The 25,089-nt window shown below is 48.9% G+C and overlaps 1 protein-coding gene across 2 annotated transcripts; it reads right to left on the minus strand.

Moving 5' to 3' along the window:
- On the minus strand, nucleotides 1–20,973 carry PWWP3A (PWWP domain containing 3A, DNA repair factor). 2 transcript variants are annotated; one of them, XM_081895542.1, is made up of 14 exons: nucleotides 20,950–20,973; nucleotides 18,550–18,680; nucleotides 17,096–17,187; nucleotides 16,521–16,615; nucleotides 12,750–13,553; nucleotides 10,145–10,255; nucleotides 8,458–8,528; nucleotides 8,276–8,352; nucleotides 7,214–7,274; nucleotides 6,982–7,057; nucleotides 4,756–4,806; nucleotides 3,266–3,696; nucleotides 2,235–2,323; nucleotides 1–985 (listed from the first exon to the last, which is right to left on the minus strand). In XM_081895542.1, exons 2-14 carry the CDS (start codon nucleotides 18,604–18,606, stop codon nucleotides 895–897), a joined length of 2,106 nt encoding a protein of 701 aa, XP_081751668.1. In that variant the 5' UTR covers nucleotides 18,607–18,680; nucleotides 20,950–20,973; the 3' UTR covers nucleotides 1–894. The 2 variants fall into 2 exon arrangements, with proteins under 2 accessions (XP_081751668.1, XP_081751667.1); XM_081895541.1 differs by lacking the exon at nucleotides 20,950–20,973 and adding an exon at nucleotides 20,692–20,766.
- Between the last annotated feature and the right edge of the window lie 4,116 nt (nucleotides 20,974–25,089).

Raw genomic sequence — 25,089 nt, forward strand, 5'->3', positions numbered from 1 at the left:
TTGTGGTTTTGAGAAGTTTTATTGTTTGATTAAAAAAAGAGAGGATTTTGCACAAAAAGCGTAAAAGATGGAGAAAGGATGGAACGATTCGGTACGGGTGGAAGAAGGTATAAGGCTGTTTTAACTCTCATCAAATTAATAACCCCTGCGCCGGCTGGGTTTTAAAATTCATAACGGGAATGGGGATGGAAGACTGAACCTAACTGAGGTGATTCCTGGGGAAGCAATAGCCCCTAATTTGATGCCCCTCCAACTTTTAGAAACCTTTGCCAAAAGCAGGGCGAACGGGATTTTAGACGACGACAGCGGAATGTACAGCAAAGTTTTTCCTTTTCGGGATCCAGAGAAGCCTCTGGAGGCCATTTAAAAGGGGATGGGGTAAAAGCGTTTCCTATGAACGATGAACACACATATTTTTAATTTCTTTTTTGCTTAACTGATATGTGGAGGTCCGCCAGGAGCAGGAACTGGCAGGGCAGACGTCCGTTCAAAATGTTTTAGGCTACAACGCCCATCAGCCTGGGGCTGTAGTTCAAAACATTTCGTTTGCTGACACCAGGGGAGTAAGTCCTCTCTCAAACCGCCGCCGGTTCCTGCACAACCCATCACCCAGGGCGTCACAAACACCGATATATTATTTATTTCTGGGCTGCTCTCAAGGCAGAGAGAAAAGAGAGGGTCTCACTGCCGCAAAAGTCCAGTTTGCTCTGACGGGATTGTCGTGGTTCTGGTATCACATGTACTTCTTACAGTATATTTGATATACACACATATATATTTTTAAAAATAAAGGCTCTTGTGTCCTATACAGAATACGCACTTCCTATTTCATGTCACAAGTCTGATGTAGAACTTGTTCTGTGTCCTCTGGGACGGGGACGAGGGGAAAAAGCTTCATAGGCTGGCTTCCGGAGGAGGCCTCTTGCTCTGCAGATTTCTCTTCCTCTTCTCTTCTAAGATTTCTTCCTCGAAGATTTCTCTTTCCCTGAAGGATAAAGAGACAGAAGGGGGGGGGGCACACAACAAAATCTAAGCTCATGGATGCAAAAAAAACACAAAAACCCAGAAATGTGTGGAGAAGTTAATGGAGGCTCGTCTTCAATACCACAGCAACAGGGGACTAAATTTTGCTAAAGACGTGGACGTTTGGAATGATATAATGATTTATTAGATTCAGGTGGGCAGCCGTGTTGGTCTGACGCAGTCAAAATAAATAAGAAAAAATAAGTAATTGCCCAGTAGCACCTTAGAGACCAACGAAGTTTGTTCTGGGTATAAGCTTTCATGAAGACGTATGCATGAAGACGTTTGAAGAAGTGTCCATGCAGACGAAAGCTTATACCCGGAACAAACTTAGTTGGTCTCTAAGGTGCTACTGGACAATTACTTATTTTTTAAAATAATTTATTATTTATACCCCGCCCATCTGGCTGGGCATCCCCAGCCACTCTGGGCGGCTCCCAACAGAATATTAAAAACACAATAAGACGTCAAAAACTTCCCTAAACAGGGCTGCCTTCTGATGTCTTCTAAAAGTCAGATAGTTGTTTATTTCCTTGACGTCTGGTGGGAGGGCGTTCCGCAGGGTGGGCACCACCACCGAGAAGGCCCTCTGCCTGGTTCCCTGTAACCTCACTTCTCGCAGGGAGGAAATTGCCAGAAGTGCTGCTGTTTCTTTACCTGAATTGCTCTGACCACAGATGCATTTGCGGAAAACGCATGGAGTATATGATAAAGCCAACAGGGGACGCAGGGTGGCGCTGTGGTCTAAACCACGGAGCCTCTTGGGCTTGCCGATCGGAAGGTCAGCGGTTCGAATCCCCGCGATGGACGGGGTGAGCTCCCATTGCTCAGTCCCAGCTCCTGCCAACCTAGCAGTTCGAAAGCACGACAGTGCAAGTAGATAAATAAGCACCACTGCGGTGTGAAGGTAAACGTAGTTTCCGTGCGCTCTGGTTTCTGTTGTGCACCAGAAGCGGTTTAGTCCTGCTGGCCACATGCCCCGGAAAGCTGTCTGCGGACAAACGCCGGCTCCCTCGGCCTGAAAGCGAGATGAGCGCCGCAACCCCATAGTTGCCTTTGACTGGACTTGACCATCTAGGGGTCCTTTACCTTTACCTTTTTTAAAAGCCAACCACAACTAGAGGGGGGACCCAGCAATACTAGGGCATTCTCTCCCTTTTTTGCAAGTTTCCCAAAAGCTGTTAGGGATAAGAAGCGATGGAAGGAGTTACCTTTGGCTCACCAGAGGCCCTCTCAAGTATATCTCTTCCGCTTTCTTGTAGTCGATATGGTCCACGGCTGAAATGGCGTAGATGATGGCCTGGGGGCGAAGAGAAAGAAAATATGCAAGTATGTTTGACACAGGGATGCGGATGGCGCTGTGGGTTAAACCACAGAGCCTAGGACTTGCCGATCAGAAGGTCGGTGGTTCAAATCCCCATAACGACGGGGTGAGCTCCCGTTGCTCGGTCCCTGCTCCTGCCAACCTAGCAGTTTAAAAGCACGTCAAAGTGCAAGTAGATAAATAGGTCCCGCTCCGGCGGGAAAGTAAACGGCATTTCCATGCGCTGCTCTGGTTTGCCAGAAGCGGCTTAGTCCTGCTGGCCACATGACCCGGAAGCTGTACGCCGGCTCCCTCGGCCAGTAAAGCGAGATGAGCGCTGCAACCCCAGAGTCGGCCACGACTGGAGCTAATGGTCAGGGGTCCCTTTACCTTTACCTTGACACATTCAAGGAGGAAGGGTTCTGGAATGCAAAGGAAGGGCCGTGGCTCAGTGGTTAGAGCACCTCCTTTGCATGCGAAAGTTTGATCTCCAGGTAGGGCTGAGACCCTGGAGAGCCGCTGCCAACCAGTGTAGGCAATATTGACCGAGGGTCTAACTGGCCGTGTGTAAAATCGGCACCTTATTCAAAATCGTCAGAAGAGAAGACTCCTAGGAAAAGACCTTGATGTTGGGAAAGATGGAGGGCGCAAGGAGAAGGGGACGACAGAGGACAAGATGGTTGGACAGTGTTCTCGAAGCCACAAACATGAGTCTGACCAAATTGCGGGAGGCAGTGGAAGACACGAGTGCCTGGTATGCTCTGGTCCAGGGGGTCACAAAGAGTCGGACACGACTAAACAACAACAACAACAAAGGATCTTATGTCCGATCCGTGGCAGCATTTCCAGGGAATCTGTGAAATCCCGGAGAGCTGGCTGGCAGCACCAGTTCAGGCAGCTCCCTGTGTCCCAACTCCTTAAAAAAAGGCCGCAATTTACCTCGGGGAACAAGACGTCCAAGATGAACTTGATACTGTCCCTGCTCACTTCGGGGAGCACCTTGGGATCTGCCTCTTGGTAAACCCGTCGCAGGTAGTTGAGAACGAGTTCCTGCTGGTGGTCGTCCTCCAGGTAAACCTCCATGCAGGTCAGGTACGGCCGGGCGACGACAAAGTCGCTGAGCCAGCGCGACGGCTTCTTCCTCCTTAGGATGGAGCGGAGGTGGTCGTCCGCCCCCTTGGACTTCACTATGAACTCGACAATGCGCTCGTTGGCCTTGTCCCGGGCGGCCCGGGCCCGATCCGGAAGAACTTTCCTGGGGGGCTTAGCAGGCGACGGCTCGGACGGCGACTCGGCCGGGTCTGCTTCCTCCGCCTCCGGAAAGTTATCCTGCGGCGGTTCGTGGAGGACGCCTGTTCGGACGGAGTAGCCTGGGGGGGAGGAAAGCAGACGGCAATGTCACAGTTTCTATTTCCCCCACCAAATTTTTTTTATTGGTTTTCACAATATTATAAACAGACAAACAAACACACAAGACAAACAAACAAACATAAATCATAGCCTTACTGAAAATTACACTTATTAACTTTGTTAAGTGACTTCCTCGCTTCTCCTCGGTTGAATTTCATTGCATGTCCTTTTAACGGTTTTCCGAATCCCAATTCTTATGAAATATAACTTAAACATTAACATCCTTAAATCTTCACCTTATGGAATTAATATATTTAATTCCATAAGGCAATGTCACGGTTTCTGCAGGAAGGCGCAGAAAAGAGCCTGCCGTTCTCTCAGGTATCATGGACAAAAAAATCATTCATTTATTGAATTTATAAACTGCCTTATACCTGGAGGTCTCAGGGTGGTTCAAAAAATAAATAAATCACAATATATATATAAAAAAATACAATAACGCCACCCCTCTAAAGGGTATGGGCTGTTGATCAGGTCAACCAAAGGCCAGGTTAAAAAGGAAGGTTTTAGCCTGGTGCCTAAAGGTGTATAGTGAAGGTGTCAGGCAAACGTCCCTGGGGAGAGCATGCCAAAGACAGGGAGCCGCTGCAGAGAAGGCCCCGTTCTCGTGTTGCCACCCTCCGGACCTCTCGAGGTGGAGGCACACGAAGGAGGGCCAAATATTATGTTCCTTCCTCCCCATCCCTCTGGTGAAACATCGAATCTGGACAGGAAACGATACGCTATGGAGAAGAAACACGTGCACAATACCCATTTTGCAGGAGAGGAAACTGACAATGGCTAGGACTTGTCTCACTGCCACAGAAGGAAAACGCCTACTGTATACCACGTCTCAAGAAGCCACAGACCCTCAATCCCCCAAAGGAACTTTTAAAAAAACAAAAATTGGGAGATAGTGACGTCTTGGCTGTGTGTGTGTACATGCAAAGGTGCCATTGATAGGAACCTTCTTTGATTTTGTTACTTCTTTAGGAAACTTAATCAAAGCAGTGTGTTTTAATAGGCAATGAACTACTCACTCATCTCGTGGGCGTAATACTCCAGGAAGGACCCCGTGAAAGATTCGCAGCCTGGGAATGGGGAGAGAAGAGGAAGGTTTCTCGACTAAATCCCATTTTTGGAGATTTCAAGTTACGTCACGCCGCCGCAGAACTTTGTTCCCACCGTGGAAGCCGACCATGGATTTAAAAGCAAGGCTTGAGGGGGTCATACATTAAATAAGCTTCTGCACTGTCTCTTTGTCACACTCTAGAGTTACCAAAGGCCACCAGGTTTCCCTTTAAAGTCTCCCTTGTAACATATGGTTCTGATGGCTTATTCATACAGTGTATATTTTCTTCTGATGGCGTTTGTACGGTTTCGTCATGGCCTTTGGGCTAGTACAGTAGTACCTTGGTTCTCAAACATAATCGACTTCCGAAACGTTCGAAAACCGAGGCACAAAGGGCTGGCTGCAAGTTCAACTGGAAAAATTGAAAAACGCGCAGCGGACGTCGTTTGGCTTCCAAGGTGCGTTGGAAAACGCAAGCAATTACTTCAGGGTTTTCGGCGTTAGAAAACCAAAACCTTTGGCTTCCGAGACGCTTAAGAACCGAGGTACCACTGTACAAGAAACTCTTGTTTACTTACTGACAGCCATGAGGCTATTCAGTGGGGGGGGGGGGGAGGGAAGAGAGATGGGAGATGGGTCTGTCATGTGGCTTCATTGGCTCTGCTGAGAGAGTATCCGCTTCCATCTCCTCCTCCCCTTGAACTCCCCCAACCTGGCCGTTACAAGAAGCAGTGTGCGAGAGCTTGCTTTCTTCCTCCTCCCTCCCAGCTTCCCTTTCCTTTTGTGTGGCGCCTCTGCGGCTGATTTTACACAATCAAGAGGTATAGGGGGCTTTATGAAACAAATAAAAAGAAATGGAAAACATGGAACTGCAGAGAGAAAGTGGGATGGCCTGGGGTTTGGACTCGGATGCTGAACCTGAGGGATCCCAGCCTGCACAGGATTCCCCGCCTCCAGAACCAGCTGAGCCGGGGCTGGGGCCTGAGCCTGAAGGGTCCTCACACCTGTGCTGGGTCCTCAGGTGAGTCTGCTCTGGCTCCTGAGGTGATGGAGGACCCATTGCCTGCAGGTGCTCCACTCTCAGCCCCGTCAGAGGAAGCTGAGGTTGCCTCTGGGTCCGATAACCCTCCAGCCTCTCCTGAGCTGCAGAGGCTCAGGGCAGAGAGGTGGAGGGAACTAAGTTCCCGCAGGAGGAGGGCTTGTCTCCAGGCCAGGAGAGGCGAGTCACCAGAGGATTGGGGCCGCCCTATGCCTCAGGGCAGGTAAAAGCCAGCCAGCCCCAGTCCCAAGTTGCGGGAGCAACATTGTTGGTTACTAGTTCCTGCCTGAACCCTGTCCTGCTTTCCTGCCCTGGCTCCCTGCTTGCAAGCCTGTTCCTGACTTCACCCGACTCCCTGCCCTGCACCCAGCTTCAGCTACTACGGACTGTCTCCACGTTGCACCTTTGACCATGGACCGGGCTTGGACCTCGCCTCTTGGGTAACCCACGGGACCAGCACAGGAAGAAACAGAATACAGAGTTCTGTGCTGGTCCCGGGGGGGGGGGGGTTACCGTGGGGTGAGGTCCAGGACCTGGGTCGAGGGTCGGTAGACTGTCCTCCACGGGCGAAGCGGGGTCCAAAGCGAGGAGCCGGGCAAGGACAGGAACTCTGGAGGAACAGGTCTGGCTGCTGGCAGAAACAGGTCATCAACGACGTTGCTCCCGCAACCTGGGACCGGGCTGACTGGCCTTTATCTTCTCTGAGGCCAGGGGCGGTCCCAGCCCACAGGTGACCCGCCTCTCCTGGCCTTAAGGCGAGCACTCCTCCTGGGAGAAACCAGTTCCCTCCGCCTCTCTGCCCTGAGCCTCTGCAGCTCAGGAGAGGCCGGAGGGATACTGGACCCAGGGGGAGACTCACCTTCCCCTGACAGGGCTGGGAGAGGCGCACCTGTAGGCAATGCGTCCTCAGTCGCCTCCGGAGCCAGAGTGGATTCACCTGGTGCCTGCTCCTGAGGATCCGGCACAGGTGCAGGCGCTTCAGAATCAAGGCCCTGCCCCAGCTCAGCCGGCCCTGGAGGTGGGGACTCCAGTGCAGGCTGGGATTCCTCCGGTTCAGCCTCTGAATCGGATTCCCAGGCCATCACAAGTTCTTTTGCTGCTGGAAAGAGAGGACACTCCTCACCCCCCCATCCCCACTCTGCTGGCTAAGCTTACCTACTCGAACTAGGTAGTCTGTTATCAACGTGATGCACCAGTCGATATCGTGGGGGTGACTCTCTTTGGCTCTGGCCTGGGGGCAAAATCATAGCAAAACGGAAAAAGAAACAGAATATTATCTCCCCTGGGGAACACAAGCCGTGCTTTTTGTGGAAGACACAAATGCAGAGCGGAAACAAAGGATCACTCCCCCCCCAAAAAGCTCACACCTTTGCCGTTTAAAACTTACTATCAGTTTTCCCTTCTCCTTGCATTCGTAGTGTTTCAGGTTTCTGAACGAGGTGCAGAAGCTGCAGGGGGAAGGTGGAGGGAAAAGGGATACGACGGGTTAGCAAGTGGAAAAATCTTACTGACGGCCGCAAGAACACAGATGGCTAGATACTGGAGAAAAGCAAAGCGTTTTAGTCAGTGGTTCCCCAATGTTTTTTGGGGGCTCTCCCCCTTTTGGTTCTCTAAAAATCACCCCCACCAGTCCTTGGAGGGGAACAAGGAGAAGGGGACGACAGAGGACAGGATGGTTGGACAGTGTTTTCGAAGCCTGGCGTGCTCTGGTCCATGGGGTCACGAAGAGTCGGACACGACTAAACAAGTCCAAAAATTATTGGCTCCCGGTGGAGTACAGGATCAGGTTTCAGCTGCTGGTTTTAACCTTTAAAGCCCTATACAGCCTAGGACCCTCGTACCTACGGAACCGCCTCTCCTAGTATGTCCCATGGAGGACCTTACGGTCTTCAAACAAAAATATCTTGGAGGTCCTGGGCCACAGAGCCAGGGCTTTTTCAGCTGTGGCTCTGATCTGGTGGAACGCTCTGTCACAAGAGACTGGGGCCTCCAGGACTTGACATCTTTCCGCAGGGCCTGCAAGACAGAGCTGTTCCACCAGGCCTTTGGCCAAGGCACAGCCTGACCCCTTCCTTTGGCAATCCTCACAGAACTCTAGCCCAATGGTTGCCATTAATCTGATTTGAACTGGTTTTATAATGAAATGATTTTAGAATGTTGTATCATTTTACTGTTGTTAGCCGCTCTGAGCCCGGCTTTGGCTGGGGAGGGCGGGATATAAATAAAATTTTATTATTATTATTATATATTCATCAATGGGTGAGAAGGGTTTCGAATTCAGACCTACACCCAACACTCCTTGCTGAGAAAGCAGAGCAGAAATAAGTTTTTTCTGCCGTTGCCTGTAGGAGCAGTTTAGAGAAAGCTCTGTGAACATGCCGGGCATCAGAGCAGCTCAGCCAATGGGTGATGAGAAGCCAGTCCGGGACTGCATTTAAGCTGCACTTACCCTTTGGATTTCATGCTCAAAGTGTCCTGGATGAGGATGACGTTGGCCTTCCTGGCTTTCTGCTTCACTCTTTTCACCTGCCGGGAAGAGAAAACTCCTGTTTCATGCCAACCTTGCAGGAAGGCCGGGAGAGCAGCCCCCTTCCACAAAGACGCAACAAGACAGAACGTTTTTATTCTTACCACCGCCGGCCAAAAAGGTTGTCTTGGCATCCTGCACCAAACCAGCATCCCGGCTTTGATGGTACAGGGCTCTAAAGGCAGAACGGAAACAGAGGTTGGAGGCCGGAATGGGGAATTTCCCTTCCGGGTTAAGGCAGTGTGGTGTAGTGGTTAGAGTATCGGACTAGGACCTGGGAGACCAGGGTTTGGAACTTCACTGGGCCATGGGGCTTGCCGGGTGTGACCGTGGGGGTCAGCCACGGCCTCTCAGGCTGGTCTACCTCACAGGGTTGTTGTGAGGATTAAACAAGTGCAAGTAAATAAATAAGACAACGAGGGGAAAGGTGAAAATACCCTCCAGGTGGTGTTATTTTAATTAAAGGTAAAGGTAAAGGGACCCCTACCATTAGGTCCAGTCACGACCAACTCTGGAGTTGCGGCGCTCATCTCGCTCTATAGGCCGAGGGAGCCGGCGTACAGCTTCCGGGTCATGTGGCCAGCAGGGCTAAGCCGCTTCTGGCGAACCAGAGCAGCGCACGGAAACGCCGTCTACCTTCCCGCTGGAGCAGCACCTATTGATCTACTTGCACTTTGAGGTGCTTTTGAACTGCTATGTTGGCAGGAGCAGGGACCGAGCAACAGGAGCTCACCCCGTCATTGCGGGGATTTGAACCGCCGACCTTCTGATCGGCAAGCCTTAGGCTCTGTGGTTTAACCCACAGCGCCACCCGCGTCCTATACAATGTATGCATAGAAGCGGTTAAAATTGCATAAATAAAAGTTTTGTCAAAAAAAAAGAGATTCTGTGATCCTGCCAGGGGAAATTTTACAGAGGGTTCCGACTGGTTCTCTGGAGGTGTGGGGTAGTGGCTACAGATTGCTGGACTAGGACCTCCAACAGATTCCACACGAAAAACGCTTATGTCCCTGTGGAGACGGAAGTCCTGAACAGGTGGCACATGCCCTTCTGGCTTGCCCTCTTTATAAAGACTTGAGGAATGAGATTATCACCCCTCTTTTATTGTCCATTCCGGGTTGCCCAGCCACTGCCCCAGGGTCCTTTCTCTTGGCAGATCAAGATGAGCAGGTGACAGCAAAGGTGGCAAGGTTTTTAGCTGGGGCAATCAGAATAAGATCCACCATTTGACTATGGATTCACAACCCCAAAATGTATTTTATATAATTGACTTTTTATTTCTATTCTTTGTATATCGTACAGTGGTACCTCAGGTTAAGTACTTAATTCATTCCGGAGGTCCGTTCTTAACCTGAAACTGTTCTTAACCTGAAGCACCACTTTAGCTAATGGGGCCTCCTTCTGCCGCTGCACTGCCAGAGCACGGTTTCTGTTCTCATCCTGAAGCAAAGTTCTTAACCTGAAGCACTATTTCTGGGTTAGCGGAGTCTGTAACCTGAAGTGTATGTAACCCAAGGTACCACTGTATTGTTGTTTTATTGCTATGGCCGACGCAAATAAAGATTCATTCATTCGTTCATTCATTGCTGGACTAGGACCAGAGAAAGACCACGGTTCAAATCCCCGCTCGGCCGCATGACGCTCCCTAGGCGTGAACCTGGCCAAACGCCATCTTACAGCCTGACCTGCCTCACAGGGTTGGCGGCCAAAGGCCAGACGCTCCCCACGCCTGCTTTTAAAGGTTAAGATTGGGCTTGGGAAAACGCCGGTGCGGCTGAGAACGGGCCTCACCTGGGTGCAAGAGGATGCTGGGGAGTTCCTCGTCCTCATCGTCCCTGGAAGCTGGGCTGTGACTGTACCTCCCGATGGGGCTAAGCCGCAGGGAAGAGGCAGGTGCAAATCCTGTCAAAGGAAAAGGCGTTAATCAATTTCAGCTTTTACTACAGAGTACTGAGATCTTCATCACCTTGCCGACAAAGGTCCGTATAGTTCAAGCCATGGTTTTCCCAGCAGGGATGTATGGAAGTGAGAGCTGGACCATCAAGAAGGCTGATCGCCAAAGAATGGATGCTTTTGAATTCTGGTGCTGGAGGAGACTCTTGAGAGTCCCATGGACTGCAAGAAGATCAAACCTCTCCATTCGGAAGGAAATCAGCCCTGAGTACTCACTGGAAGGACAGATCCTGAAGCTGAGGCTCCAAGACTTTGGCCACCTCAGGAGAAGAGAAGACTCCCTGGAAAAGACCCTGATGTTGGGAAAGATGGAGGGCACAAGGAGAAGGGGACGAAGGAGGACGAGATGGTGGGACAGTGTTCTCGAAGCTACCAGCATGAGTTTGACCAAACTGCGGGAGGCAGTGGAAGACAGGAGGGCCTGGCGTGCTCTGGTCCAGGGGGTCACGAAGAGACGGACATGACTAAACAAACAAACAAACCTGCTGCTTTAGGGGGGGGATAGACAACCACCTGTGCATTGCAAGGTGCACACAGGAGGGGCAGAGTCAGGAAGAATTGTGGGGCGGGAGATGCCCTGCCCTCCTGGCCTGATAGACAGCTCAGTTGGTAGAGCATGAGACTCTATGGGACCGCGTCTCCCGGTATGCCCCACGGAGAGCCTCAAGGTCCATATATAGCAACACCCTAGTGGTCCCAGGCCATAAGGAAGTCAGATTAGCCTCAACCAGAGCCAGGGCCTTTTCAACTCTGGCCCCGGCCTGGTGGAACGCTCTGTCTCATGAGACCAGCGCCCTGCAGGATCTGATTTCTTTCCGCAGGGCCTGTAAGACAGAGTTGTTCCGCCTGGCCTTTGGCTTGGAGCCAATTTGATTCCCTCCCCCTCTTTCTTTTTCCTTTCTCTTCCTGTGATGAGACTGCATTTTAATATTTTAATGTTTAAATATTTTAATGCTGTATTCAACCTTGTTTTTAAGTTGTATTCATTCAACTTGTTTTTATTATTGCTTGTTAGCCGCCCTGAGCCCGGCCTTGGCTGGGGAGGGCGGGGTATAAATAAAAATTATTATTATTATTATTAAATCAACAGGGTTGTGAGTTCGAGTTCCACCCTGGGCGACAGATTACTGCATTGCAGAAGGTTGGACTAGAGGATGACCGTGGTCCCTTCCCATCTCTACAATTCTTTGATTCTAGGATCAACGCCATTCCAACACTGCAGCGAAGTCAGGAAATTTCAATAGACCAAGCAGCAAAGTATTATGGGAAGTTCAGAAGCCATAAGATTTATGGGGAATGGGTTCTTGTTGCTTTAAGACTGCAGACTAACAGTCTCCAAATGTGTGAAGTTGCTTATCTCAGGAAGGAACTTGTCCAGGTTGATTAGTGGTCCTCTGACACCTGGTACCTACTGTATTTTTTGCCCTATAAGACTCCCTTTTCCCCTCCTAAAAAGTAAGGGGAAATGTGTGTGCGTCTTATGGAGCGAATGCAGGCTGCGCAGCTATCCCAGAAGCCAGAACAGCAAGAGGGATTGCTGCTTTCGCTGCGCAGCGATCCTTCTTGCTGTTCTGGCTTCTGAGATTCAGAATATTTTTTTTCTTGTTTTCATCCTCCAAAAACTAGGTGTGTCTTGTGGTCTGGTGCGTCTTATAGAGCGAAAAATACGGTAACTCATTCACACCCAAATAGCGTTGTTATCCACGCTAATCACTCTGGGAATGTGCAGCTGGTAAATGTCTGAGGAAGGGAGGAACTCTTTGATCCAAAGTCCTGGGAACTAATGAGCTCAGCTGTCACAAGTTATAATTATTAGCCAACTAGCTGACCACTGGCGAATTTAAACATAATCAAGACTTGTGATTGGGTCTGAGTTCCGTTACATCTGTTGAATTTCTGCCTGCATTTTGTGGAAACAATTTGCGGGGTGCGGCACCCGTTAACTAGGAAGTATAACCTTCTCCCTTGGGTTATGTCTTCTGGTGCCCTGGTACAGGCGAGTGGTGGCAGCAACTACCGTATTTTTCGCTCTATAAGACGCACAAGACCACAAGACGCCCCTAGTTTTTGGAGGAGGAAAACAAGGAAAAAAAATTCTGAATCCCAGAAGCCAGAACAGCAAGAGGGATCGCTGTGCAGTGAAAGCAGCAATGCCTCTTGCTGTTCTGGCTTCTGGGATAGCTGCGCAGCCTGCATTCTCTCCATAAGACGCACACACATTTCCCCTTACTTTTTAGGAGGGAAAAAGGGAGTCTTATAGAGCAAAAAATACGGTACCTTTTTTGATGCGTTTTGTCCTGTAAAAAATATATGCTGCCGGTCGCCGTTTCTCTAAACCTGATCCAGCTGGATGGTAAGGACAGGTGAGGGAGGGACGCGTGGCCAGAGCATTACTACAAACACACAAACACCTTCCTCCGCCCTGCCAAAGCACAAAAGCTACCTTCTTCGTCTACAAAATCCAGAAGCTGGAACTGTTTCACGCTGAAGTCCGCATCCTGCCTTTGCCCCACCTTGCCTCCCGAAAGAGACTCTGCAGAGGAGTTCAAGTCCCCCGGACGACTCCTTCCTCGACTCCGTTTCTGCCACGTCCCCTTCGGGCGCGTGCTGCCATTCGGGCCTCTGCTGTATCTCCCTCCTTCCTCTCCCCTGGCTGGTTCAGCTGAAAGGCACCTGGCAGGGGAGCCCAGCAGTTTCTTCCGTACCCCGGGCCCCGCGCCCGACTTCGCGAACCTGGGCCGGGGCTTTCGAGAGGCGGCCGCCGGGGTGCTCGTTCTGTTTGGCGAGGGAAAGCCGCTGCCCTTGCCAGACCTGCCCCGAGATGGGCAGCGCCCCTCGCCCCTCTCCTTAAAGGACCGCAGCTGCCTCCGGCCTGCGTCAGATTTGGGCGACGGTTCCTGCTGTTTCTGGGGGGTGACGGCCGTTGCTGCTTCGGAAAAGGAGCAGTTCTGGCCAGCTGCCTCCCCAAAGTGTTGTGGTTTAGAGATGGGAGATGCCTTGGAGCCGAGGCAACACGCGACGGTACTCTCCCTGCTTTCTCCCTCGTGCGGGTCCCTTGGAGACTGGAGCTGGCGACATTTAGCTGAACACTCCAGCGATGCTCCGGCGGAGGTGTTATTCCGGGGTGACGCTTTGCCTTTCCGCCCCTTGGGTGAGACGGAGTTTTCGCTCAGGATATCCAGGGCCTTCCGGAGAGCATGCCGGTAGATCAGCTCATCTATGGCTTTGCGGTTTTTCTTGCTCTGACCTGTTGAGATAATAATAATAATAAGTAATAAAATTTTATTTATATCCCACCCTCCCCAGCCGAAGCAGGGCTCAGAGAGGCTAACAAAATTATACAACATTCTAAAATCATTTCCTTATAAATCAGTTCAAATCAGATTCATGGCAACCATTGGGCTAGAGTTCTGTGAGGATTGCCGAAGGAGGGGGTCAGGCTGTGCCTTGGCTAAAGGCCTGGTGGAACAGCTCCGTCTTGCAGGCCCTGCGGAAAGATGTCAAGTCCCGCAGGGCCCTGGTCTCTTGTGACAGAGCGTTCCACCAGATCGGAGCCACAGCCGAAAAAGCCCTGGCTCTGGTTGAGGCCAGCCTAACCTCTCTGTGGCCCGGGACCTCCAAGATATTTTTGTTTGAAGACTGTAAGGTCCTCCGTGGGACATACCAGGAGAGGCGGTCCCGTAGGTACGAGGGTCCTCAGCCGTATAGGGCTTTAAAGGTTAAAACCAGCACCTGAAACCTGATCCTGTACTCCACCGCGAGCCAGTGCAGCTGGTATAGCTCTGGGTGAATGTGATCCCGCAGTGAGGACCCTGTAAGGAGTCTCGCCGCGGCATTCTGCACCCGCTTGAGTTTCTGGGTCAGTCTCAAGGGCAGCCCCACGTAGAGCGAGTTACAATAATCCAGTCGAAAGATGCGTCGAAATGAGAACTTTCTTTATGTATGCTACAACAGCAGTAAGAATACTCATTGCAAAGTACTGGAAGTCACAGGATCTACCCACTCTGGAAGAATGGCAGACGAAGGTGATGGACTATATGGGATTGGCAGAAATGACTGGCAGAATCCGAGACCAGGGAGAAGAGTTGGCGGAAGAAGATTGGAAGAAATTTAAAGACTATCTACAGAAATATTGCAAAATTAATGAATGTTAGAATGATGTCGGATAGAAATTAAGTGGTTTCCAGCTGTAATGCTTTAAGAGAATATGGAGAAAAAAAGATTTAGAAATAGGTTAAAATTTATTAATAAGGATTTGCTGAACTAATAATTTGAATTGGAATACAAAAAAGGGAGGTATGAGGAGGTCTGGGAAATAAGTTAATGAAAAATAAGTAATGGAAACTTTATGTGTTTTTTAATTATTTTTATTTTTGCATTTTTGTTATTATTTTTGTTTTTTTACTTTTTGATTTTTATTGTATTATTATTGAAAACCTTAATAAATATTCTTGGGGGGAAAAAAGAAAGAAAGATGCGTCGAAATGACTCAGGAGCTGATTTTGCCCTCCACTACCCCCACCCTGGCCAGCCCTGTCATTCCTCTCTGAGCTGCTTGCAGAGGGAAAAGGTGGCATACAAACGAGACCATTGTAACCAGATGGAAACACTAGGGGAGAGAGTTGCAGCTACAGTGGTACCTCGGGTTACATGCATTTCAGGTTACATACGCTTCAGGTTACAGACTCCACTAACTCAGTAATAGTACCTCGGGTTAAGAACTTTGTTTCAGGATGAGAACAGAAATCGTGCTCCGGCGGCGTGGCAGCAGTGGGAGGCCCCATTAGCTAAAGTGGTGCTTCAGGTTAAGAATAGTTTCAGGTTAAGAACGGACCTCCGGAACGAATTAAGTACTTAACCCGAGGTACCACTTTATTTTGCTCCCCTCCTTGCTGGATAGCTACGAGGATTTGACCTCCAGCTTGGCTATGCCCAAAGGGCCAATAGCCCCCATCCTTGGTAGAAGGTAAAGGTAAAGTACCCCTGGATGGTTAAGTCCAGTCAAAGGCGACTATGGGATCGCGGCACTCATCTCGCTTTTCAGGCCAAGGGAGCTGGCGTTTGTCCACAGACAGCTTTCCGGGTCATGTGGCCGGCAGGACTAAACCGCTTCTGGCGCAACGGGACATTTCAGTTTCCGAACGCCGAAAACCCGGAAGTAAATGCCGTCGAACGGCTGCCACTGCGGTTTTTTTCAATTTTCTCCACTGACTTTGCCGACCCCCCCTTTGGGCCTCAGTTGTCAGACGTTTTGGAAGTCGAGCAGAACAGATTACATTCGACAACCGAGGTACCACTGTATACAGGCTTCTGAACCCCACGCCCTTGTATATTTTTAGACAGCAGGCGGAAAAGTTTCTCTTCAACCAGGCCTTGGGTTGATTACTATTATAAAGGAAAAAGGTAAAGGGACCCCTGACCATTAAGTCCAGTCGTGGCAGACTCTGGGGTTGCGGCGTTCACCTCGCTTTACTGGCCGAGGGAGCCGGCGTACAGCTTCCGGGTCATGTGGCCAGCAGGACTAAGCCGCTTCTCGCGAACCAGAGCAGCGCACGGAAATGCCATTTACCTTCCCGCCGGAGCGTACCTATTTATCTACTTGCACTTTGACATGCTTTCGAACTGCTAGGTTGGCAGGAGCAGGGACCGAGCAACGGGAGCTCACCCCATTGCGGGGATTCGAACCACCGACCTTCTGATCAGCAAGTCCTAGGCTCTGTGGTTTAACCCACAGCGCCACCCGCGTCCCTGATTACTATTATACAGGCTTTTAAATGTGTTTTTGGGAAGGAAGGGTTATTGTTTTTTCTGCTTTAACTATTTATTTGTGTTGTTCACTTGTGTTGTTAACTGCCCCGAGATCTTTTTATGAAGGGTGGTACAGTGGAACCTTGGTTCTCAAACGGCTTAGTTGATGATCAAATTGGAACCTGAACGCCACAAACTCGGAAGTAAATGCTTTGGTTTGTGAACTTTTTTTGGAAGCCAAACACCCGATGCGGCTGTCGGCTATTGTTCCCGGTGCACCTGCGCAAATCGGAAGCCACGCTTTGGTTTTGGAACTTCCAGAATGTAGCATGTTTCGAACCAAGGTGCCACTGTATATAAATCTAATAAATCATCATCATCGTTATAAAATAATTCTGGATCCCAGTCGCTGGAAGAGATGGGAGGAGAGAAGGCTCTTGTGCTCAGGTCGTCCCCTGGGAGTTACCTTCTGAGGCGTCGGGTTGGCCACCTAACCGAGAGGCGATGCTGTTGATGTCCTCCTCCTGCAGAGGCTTGACGTCTGCGTGGCGCACAACAATCCTTTAAAGAAGTGAGATAAAGCAGTTAAATACCCCCACCATAAAGTAAAGGACCCCTGGACGTTTAAGTCCAGTCAAAGGCGACTATGGGATTGTGGCGCTCATCTCGCTTTCAGGCCGAGGGAGCCAGCGTTTGTCCGCAGACAGCTTTCCACATCATGTGGGCAGCAGGACTAAACCAATGAGACACCGTGACAGAAACCAGAGCGCATGGAAACGCCATTTACCTTCCCGCCGCAGCGATACCTATTTATCTACTTCCGCTGGTGTGCTTTCAAACTGCTAGGTTGGCAGGAGCTGGGACAGAGCAACAGGAGCTCACCCCAGCGCAGGGATTTGAATTGCCGACCTTCCGATCGGCAAGCCCAAGAAGCTCAGTGGTTTAGACCACAGCGCCACCTGCGTCCGTACCCCCAGCATACCGTGGTCCCATCCAGCAGTGTCAACAAGGGAGGTTGAGATGCTGGGCGTGCAACTTAACTGTTTATTCAGGCAGAGAATTTCAACCAGAAGGGTTCTCGGCGTGCTCTTCGGATCTTGTCGCCTTCTGGAAGTCCGGCCGGCGGACAAAACCTGAAGGATGCAGGAACGCAACGTACACTTGTGAGATTTCTTAACGTTAAGGTCCTACAGGGCAGGTCTCAACAAAACAGAACGGTGTAAAGACAAGAAAAAGATGTGGGTCGCACTAATAATAATAATAATAATAATAATAAAGGTAAATAATTACCTTTACTTTAAGTAATCTTATCACTTGAAATAGTAGAGTGAACGTTTAATTCTGGAATAGCAATGGGGGGGTCACAGAATTGTGCCTATGTGTCTGTTTGAAAATTGTGGATTTTTTTAAAAAGAAAAGTGATCCTGGAAGTGTTGTTGGTACCCAGGCCTAACGTGCAAGCGAAAACATAAGTTGCGTTCTTTTTCTTTGCGCGATTGTCACCGCCGTTACCATTTGCGCGCAAGCTAATTTCAACTCCACCGCAGGGAACTGTAGGATACAGTTCACTTAATGCTGATATTCCTCATTTATTTGTGTGGAACTTACTTCCAAATAAACGTGCTTAGGATTTCAGTCTTAATATTTTTCTCTTACTCCTTTCCTTTTATGTGAACCGCCCTGAGACCTCTGGGTATAGGGCGGTATATAAATTTGATAAATAATAGATAATAGATAAGAAAAAGGAGAAGAGACATATCTGGTTTTTTAAATTTATTGAATTATAACCTGCCCTTCCTCTTGAAGGAGCCCCAGTTGGCAAAAGCAGGTTCACCTTTAAATAAACAAACACCTTTAAATAAATAAATTGGCTGAGGGGCTGCAGGAAGCTGCTTGGGTCCCAATCCAAGTGGGAAGGGAGGCTTGCTGGTGGAACAACCCATCAGTGCTGCCAGAGACCCCCTGCTATAGCTCGGGGGGAAATACCACGGGTATCCTAAACTTCCTCCAACATCCTGATATGGCATAATAATAATAATAATAATAATAATAATAATAATAATAATTTATTATTATTTATACCCTGCCCATCTGGCTGGGCTGCCCCAGCCACTCTGGGCGGCTTCCAAAAAAATATTAAAATACTATAATACATCAAACATTAAAAGCTTCCCTAAACAGGGCTGCCTTCAGATGTCTTCTAAAAGTCTGGTTGTTGTTATTCTTTTTGACATCTGGTGGGAGGGCAGGGCGGGTGCCACCACCGAGAAGGCCCTCTGCCTGGTTCCCTGTAACTTGGCTTCTTGCAGTGAGGGAACCGCCAGAAGGCCCTCGGTGCTGGACCTCAGCGTCCGGGTAGAACGATGAGGGTGGAGACACTCCTTCAGATAGACTGATATACCGATCGCCTTCCCATAGCAGCCACTGGTAGAAATGGGGAGCAAAGCAAACAGAAAGGAGATATAAAGGTCCCGAGATGTTCAAATGAGTATCACCTTTGCAGGCCACCACCGCTTCTTCCACGTGCAAAGGATGTACTTTGCCTTCTTCATGGTTGCCGTTCATGGAGGATAGTGGGCAAGCGAGGATTTGAGGTGAGGGCTGGTGACCGCCAGGGTTCAAGGATCTGAAAAGACAAAATATCCCATTACTGCACCTTCGCTCGTAAAAGGGCGATTCCTGCATTGCAGGGGCTAGGCGACACTTGGAGTGCCTTTCGACTCTCTGATACTGTGAAAAGCAGCCTCGTCCAATGGAGAACCTAAGAAGAGCGTAACTGGATCAGGCCAGCGCAGTGTCCTGTACTCACATCAAGACTATCATCAAAGCTCATAATAATAATATCAGTAATAAAGGAACCCAAATATCTCCCACCAGCACAATAAAGCCCCTTCGACTGGTTTTTAATTCCATGAACCGATTAAGGGCGGTATACAAATAATAAATAACAATCTATGTATTTGAAAACGCTGGCAGCATTAAGATAAATCCAACAGTGTAAATAAGTTTTGATGGATGGAATAATGGAAAACCAAATGGTATAGTTTCTACAAAATATGTAGGTATATGTAAAATGGAAAGAGAAGAAGGGAAGTCGTTATCTTAAGGATGTAAAAATGAGTACATTACTTTAAAATGGTAAAACAGAAAATTTAATAAAAACTCTCTCTCTCTGTACACACACACACTGTATATATAAACATAAATTTTATTTATTGATTTGATATGCTGTAAACCGCTTTGAGATTTTTTCTTCAAAACATAAAGCGGTATAGAAATTAAATAAATAATAATAATAAATCTCCATTCTGCAGATGGTGACAGCAGTCATGAAATTAAAAGACGCCTGCTTTTTGGGAGAAAGGCGATGACAAACCTAGACAGCATCTTAAAAAGCTGAGACTTCACTTTGCCGACAAAGTCCGTATAGTTAAAGCTATGGTTTTCCCAGTAGTGATGTATGGAAGTGAGAGCTGGACCATCAAGAAGGCTGATCGCCGAAGAATGGATGCTTTTGAATTCTGGTGTTGGAGGAGACTCTGGAGAGTCCCCTGGACTTCAAGAAGATCAGACCTCTCCATTCGGAAGGAAATCAGCCCTGAGTGCTCCCTGGAAGGACAGATCCTGAAGCTGAGGCTCCAAGACTTTGCCCACCTCAGGAGAAGAGAAGACTCCCTGGAAAAGACCCTGATGTTGGGAAAGATGGAGGGCACAAGGAGAAGGGGACGACGGAGGACGAGATGGTGGGACAGTGTTCTCGAAGCTGCCAGCATGAGTTTGACCAAACTGCGGGAGGCAGTGGAAGACAGGAGGGCCTGGCGTGCTCTGGTCCAGGGGGTCACAAAGAGGCGGACACGACTAAACAACTAAACAACAACAATACTAAATCTAATTAATAATAATAGTAATAATAAAAATAAAATAAATAAATAAATAAAAAACAACGGCCTCAGCCCAGTATACATCCCCATCATCCAGCCCGGACACCGGGGTCCATCTCCCGAGACAGCTTAACACCAGTCCTGAAAGACCTACATTGGCTCCCAGTACGTTTCCAAGCACAATTCAAAGTGTTGGTGCTGGCCTTGAAAGCCCTAAATGGCCCAGTATCCCTGAAGGAGCGTCTCCACCCCCATCGTCCAGCCCTGACACTGAGGTCCAGCTCCGAGGGCCTTCTGGCGGTTCCCTCCCTGCGAGAAGCCAAGTTACGGGGATCCAGGCAGAGGGCCTTCTCGGTGGTGGCACCTGCCCTGTGGAACTCCCTCCCACCAGATGTGCAAGAGAACAACAACTACCTGACTTTTAGAAGACATCTGAAGGCAGCCCTGTTTAGGGAAGCTTTTAATGTATGAAATTATTATTATTATTATTATTATTATTAGGGAGGGGATTTGAGTTCCCCTCACCCCGTTTTCTTTGAGCCCCCCCCTCACCCCGTTTTCCTGACACAGGTACCTCAGCCACCCCATTATGGGGGTGAGATTGGCGGGCTGGTGGAGGGAGAGGGGCGTATTATGGGATAGGGAACTCTCACTTCCTGGAACGATAATAATAATAATACAGTCACAGGTTTTCCTCACCAACGGCTCCCTCCTGGCAAATTCCCTTTGAATTATTGTTATTAATTCATTAATTACCTCAGGCCCCTCAGAACGAGGGAGGCGGGATTCGAACCTGCCACGCCTCTCGATATTGAGGGGGTTTCGTCTTCCCTCTTCCCTTTTGGTCGTTGACGCGAGGTTGACAGGCCACGCCCCTCGCCCCTCCCACTTACTCCCTTCGTCGCCGTTGATGGGATACTTCGTTGCCTCGCCCCGCCTCCCCTCCCTCCGCCCAGCCAATCCGCGCGAGGGATTCACCCGCCCCCTCCCACTTCCCACGGACTCCCAACTTACCTCACCAAACCGCCTCGACTCCCGCGAGAGGCGCGAGCGACCAATCAGAACGCTGTAGGCGGCGCGGGGGGGGGGGAGGAGTTTAGGGGGTCGCCATGGCGGCGGCTTGTTTGCCTACCCGCCTCCGGAAGAGTCGCGTGCCAATGCGGAACGGTTTCTTTTAGCCCTCTGGCCAATCAGGATGGAGAATGTGACGTCACTCGCCGGCGCGCGCGCGCGGGGAGGGCCGTTCCCGTTTCCAGCCCCGCCCCCGTGAAATCTGTGCCTTTTGCGCTTGCGCATTCCCCTTCCTCGCGCGAGGAGAATATTTTGGACCAACGGTCGTCCGCGCGCGCTTTGAAATTCGGTGGAGGAACACCAGCCAATCGGAGCGCCGTTCGGCTGCGCCGCCGCTTCTGATTGGCCACAGCCGCTCCGCTCCGCCCCGTCACTATTATACTTTCCCGCCTTTTTTGCCCTCTGAGGGAAACTGAGGGAAAAGCTTTTACCTTTTTTTAATGCTGTCATGGTGGCTTGAAACTGTCTGCCAGCTCCATGGGGTACGCAGGATGAGACCCTCCCTGCCCACAGACCGTCTCACCAGTGCTACATGCTCTGGCTATCTCCCGCTTGGACTACAGGGGTACCTCGGGTTTAGTACTTAATTCATGGTTGTCAAGCCTCTGCTTCAAGACCTCCAAAGAAGGAGACTCCACCACACTCCTTGGCAGCAAATTCCACTGTCAAACAGCTCTTACTGTCAGGAAGTTCTTCCTAATGTTTAGGTGGAATCTTCTTTCTTGTAGTTTGGATCCATTGCTCCGTGTCCGCTTCTCTGGAGCAGCAGAAAACAACCTTTCTCCCTCCTCTAGGTGACATCCTTTTATATATTTGAACATGGCTATCATATCACCCCTTAACCTCCTCTTCTCCAGGCTAAACATGCCCAGCTCCCTTAGCCGTTCCTCATAAGGCATCGTTTCCAGGCCTTTGACCATTTTGGTTGCCCTCCTCTGGACACCTTCCAGTTTGTCAGTGTCCTTCTTGAACTGTGGTGCCCAGAACTGGACACAGTACTCCAGGTGAGGCCTGACCAGAGCAGAATACAGTGGCACTATTACTTCCCTTGATCTAGATGCTATACTCCTATTGATGCAGCCCAGAACTGCATTGGCTTTTTTAGCTGCCGCGTCACACTCTTGGCTCATGTCAAGTTTGTGGTCAACCAAGACTCCTAGATCCTTTTCACATGTACTGCTTTCAAGCCAGGTGTCACCCATCTTGTATTTGTGCCTCTCATTTTTTTTTTGCCCAAGTGCAATACTTTGCATTGTTTACAATTCGTTCCGGAGGTCCGTTCTTAACCTGAAACTGTTCTTAACCTGAGGCACCTCTTTAACTAATGGGGCCTCCCGCTGCCGCCACACAATTTCTGTTCTCATCCTGAAGCAAAGTTCTTAACCCGAGGTACTATTTCTGGGTTAGCGGAGTCTGTAACCTGAAGCGTATGTAACCCGAGGTACCACTATACTGCCATGCTGCCTTTGAAGGTGACCCAGAATCTGATAGCCCCAAAGTGGAAAACACAGTAAAAGACGCCTGCTTCTTGGGAGAAAAGCAATGACAAACCTAGACAGCGTCTTAAAAAGCAGAGACATCACCTTGCAGACAAAGGTCCGTATAGTTCAAGCTATGGTTTCCCCAGTAGTATTGTAATAATAATAATAATAATAATAATAATAATAATAATAATAATAATATTTTTTATTTATACCCTGCCCTCCCCAGCCAAGGCCGGGGGCTCTGGGCGGCTAGCAAGCAATAATAAAAACAAGTTGAATGAATACAATTTAAAAACAAGATTAAAATACAACAATTAAAATATTAAAATGCAACCTCATCACAGGAGGAGAAAGGAAAAAGAAAGAGGGGGAGGGAATCATATTGGCTCCAAGCCAAAGGCCAGGCGGAACAACTCTGTCTTACAGGCCCTGCGGAAGTGTTTGTTTGAGTAAGCAAGGATCTCTGTTTGCGGATTCCTAAGGACAAACCTAAACAGCATCTTGCAAACAAAGGTCCGTATAGTTAAAGCTCTGGTTTTCCCAGTAGTGATGTATGGAAGTGAGAGCTGGACCATCAAGAAGGCTGATCACCAAAGAATGGATGCTTTTGAATTCTTGTGCTGGAGGAGACTCTTGAGAGTCCCATGGACTGCAAGAAGATCCAACCTCTCCATTCGGAAGGAAATCAGCCCTGAGTGCTCACTGGAAGGACAGATCCTGAAGCTGAGGCTCCAAGACTTTGGCCACCTCAGGAGTAGAAAAGACTCCCTGGAAAAGACCCTGATGTTGGGAAAGATGGAGGGCGCAAGCAGAAGGGGACGAGATAGGGGGACAGTGTTCTCGAAGCGACCAGCATGAGTTTGACCAAACTGCGGGAGGCAGTGGAAGACAGGAGGGCCTGGCGTCCTCTGGTCCAGGGGGTCACCAAGAGGCGGACATGACTAAACGACTAAACAACAACCACCTGTAAAGGAGTGGCAGACAAGGTTGGTTGAATACGCGGAATTAGCAAAACCGACACATAGGATTCACAGTCAGGAGGAAACAAAGTACCAACAAAGAATGGAGTCAATTTATTGTCTATATAAGTGAGGACTGTAGAAATTAGAAGACGTTAGCAGGACTGAAATAAATATTATGTCATGGTTTAGTTCTTTAATTAAGGAACTGTGAATGAAGGATTGGAATAAGAAAAGCTGCGGAAGGGAAGGAAGAAAGTAAACGGCTCTATGGAGCATAAAGTAAGACAGATGTAAAAAGACTTGAAATATTTGTTTGTTGGTGTTGGTGTATTTGAAATGAAAACTTAATAAAAAGCATATTTTTTAAAAAAGAAGGTGACCCAGTAACTACAGCTAATTCAGAATGCGGCAGCTAGACGGGATTGGGAATGGCCACCAAGACCATATAACACCGGTCTTGAAAGACCTACATTGGCTCCCAGGATGTTTCCAAGCACAATTCAAAGTGTTGGTGCTGACCTTGAAAGCCCTAAACGGCCCAGTAGACCTGAAGGAGCGTCTCCACCCCCATCACCCAGCCTGGATGCTGAGGTCCAGCGCCGAGGGCCTTCTGGCGGTTCCCTCATTGCGAGAAGTGAGGTTACAGGGAACCAGTCAGAGGGCCTTCTCGGTGGTGGCGCCCTCCCTCACATCAGATGTCAAGATAATAAACTATGATCTGACCTCCCACAGATATCTGAAGGTGGGAGGTTTTCAGTGGTTGGTGTCTCACTTTGTATTTTGTTAGAAACCACCCAGAGTGGCTGGGGCAACCCAATCAGACCAGTAGGTGGAGTAGAAATAATAATAAAAAATATTATCACTATTAATTATTATAACAGAAGTTCTAGTTTATGTAGTTGAGAGGGCTGCAAGGACCAAGTAAAAAATGGGGGTGACCTCTGGCTTCAATATGCTGTTGGCAATGTCCCCACATCATCCCCTGACCCTTGGGGCTGATGGGAGTTGACACTCTCGAATAATAATAATAATAATAATAATAATAATAATAATAATAATAATAGTATACTCTGTTATTTTCCCTGACAGGGACTCAGGGTAGCTTACAGATAAACATAAGAACACTTGAAAACAGGGAATCATTAAAAGAAACAACTAAACATTGATAGAATAAAAAATTATATATATATATATATATATATATATATATATATATATATATGCAGGTTTTGGTGTCCTCGGGTGTCTTCCCGTGTAAAAGTTGGGGTGTCTAGGCGACGTTTCGACGAGGTCTCACTCGTCATCTTCAGGCTGGTGCTTTCGGCTTCTTGTTACTGGAACAGAGCAAGATCTCAGTGTTTGAGTTCCTATAAATACTCTCATCTCCAGAACCAAACGCCTGGCTGACAAAGACCACTTGACAACTGAGTTACAGAATCTCTCAAATGTGTTAATTGCCAATGGATACCAGCAAAACAGGGTTACGAAGCTAATCCAAAAAGAAACACCCCCCAAAAACCAAGACACAGAAGAAAACAATGGCATGGCCCTCCTTCCTTATATCAAGGGCACTACAGATAAAATTAGCAAAATCCTCCATAAACACAATATCAAAACAGCCTTTTGCACCAACCAAA

Source organism: Podarcis melisellensis (genome assembly GCF_964234715.1).
Source record: "Podarcis melisellensis genome assembly, chromosome: 18".
Classification (NCBI taxonomy): Eukaryota; Metazoa; Chordata; class Lepidosauria; order Squamata; family Lacertidae; genus Podarcis; species Podarcis melisellensis.

Coding starts and splice junctions, on each gene's coding strand:
- PWWP3A (XM_081895542.1), bottom strand. CDS start 18,606: ATGAAGAAGGCAAAGTACATCCTTTGCACGTGGAAGAAGCGGTGGTGG. Junction 13,554..16,520: donor CCAACCCGACGCCTCAGAAG/GTAACTCCCAGG, acceptor TTATCTCAACAG/GTCAGAGCAAGAAAAACCGC. Junction 3,697..4,755: donor GTATTACGCCCACGAGATGA/GTGAGTAGTTCA, acceptor CCTCCCCCCCAG/GCTACTCCGTCCGAACAGGC.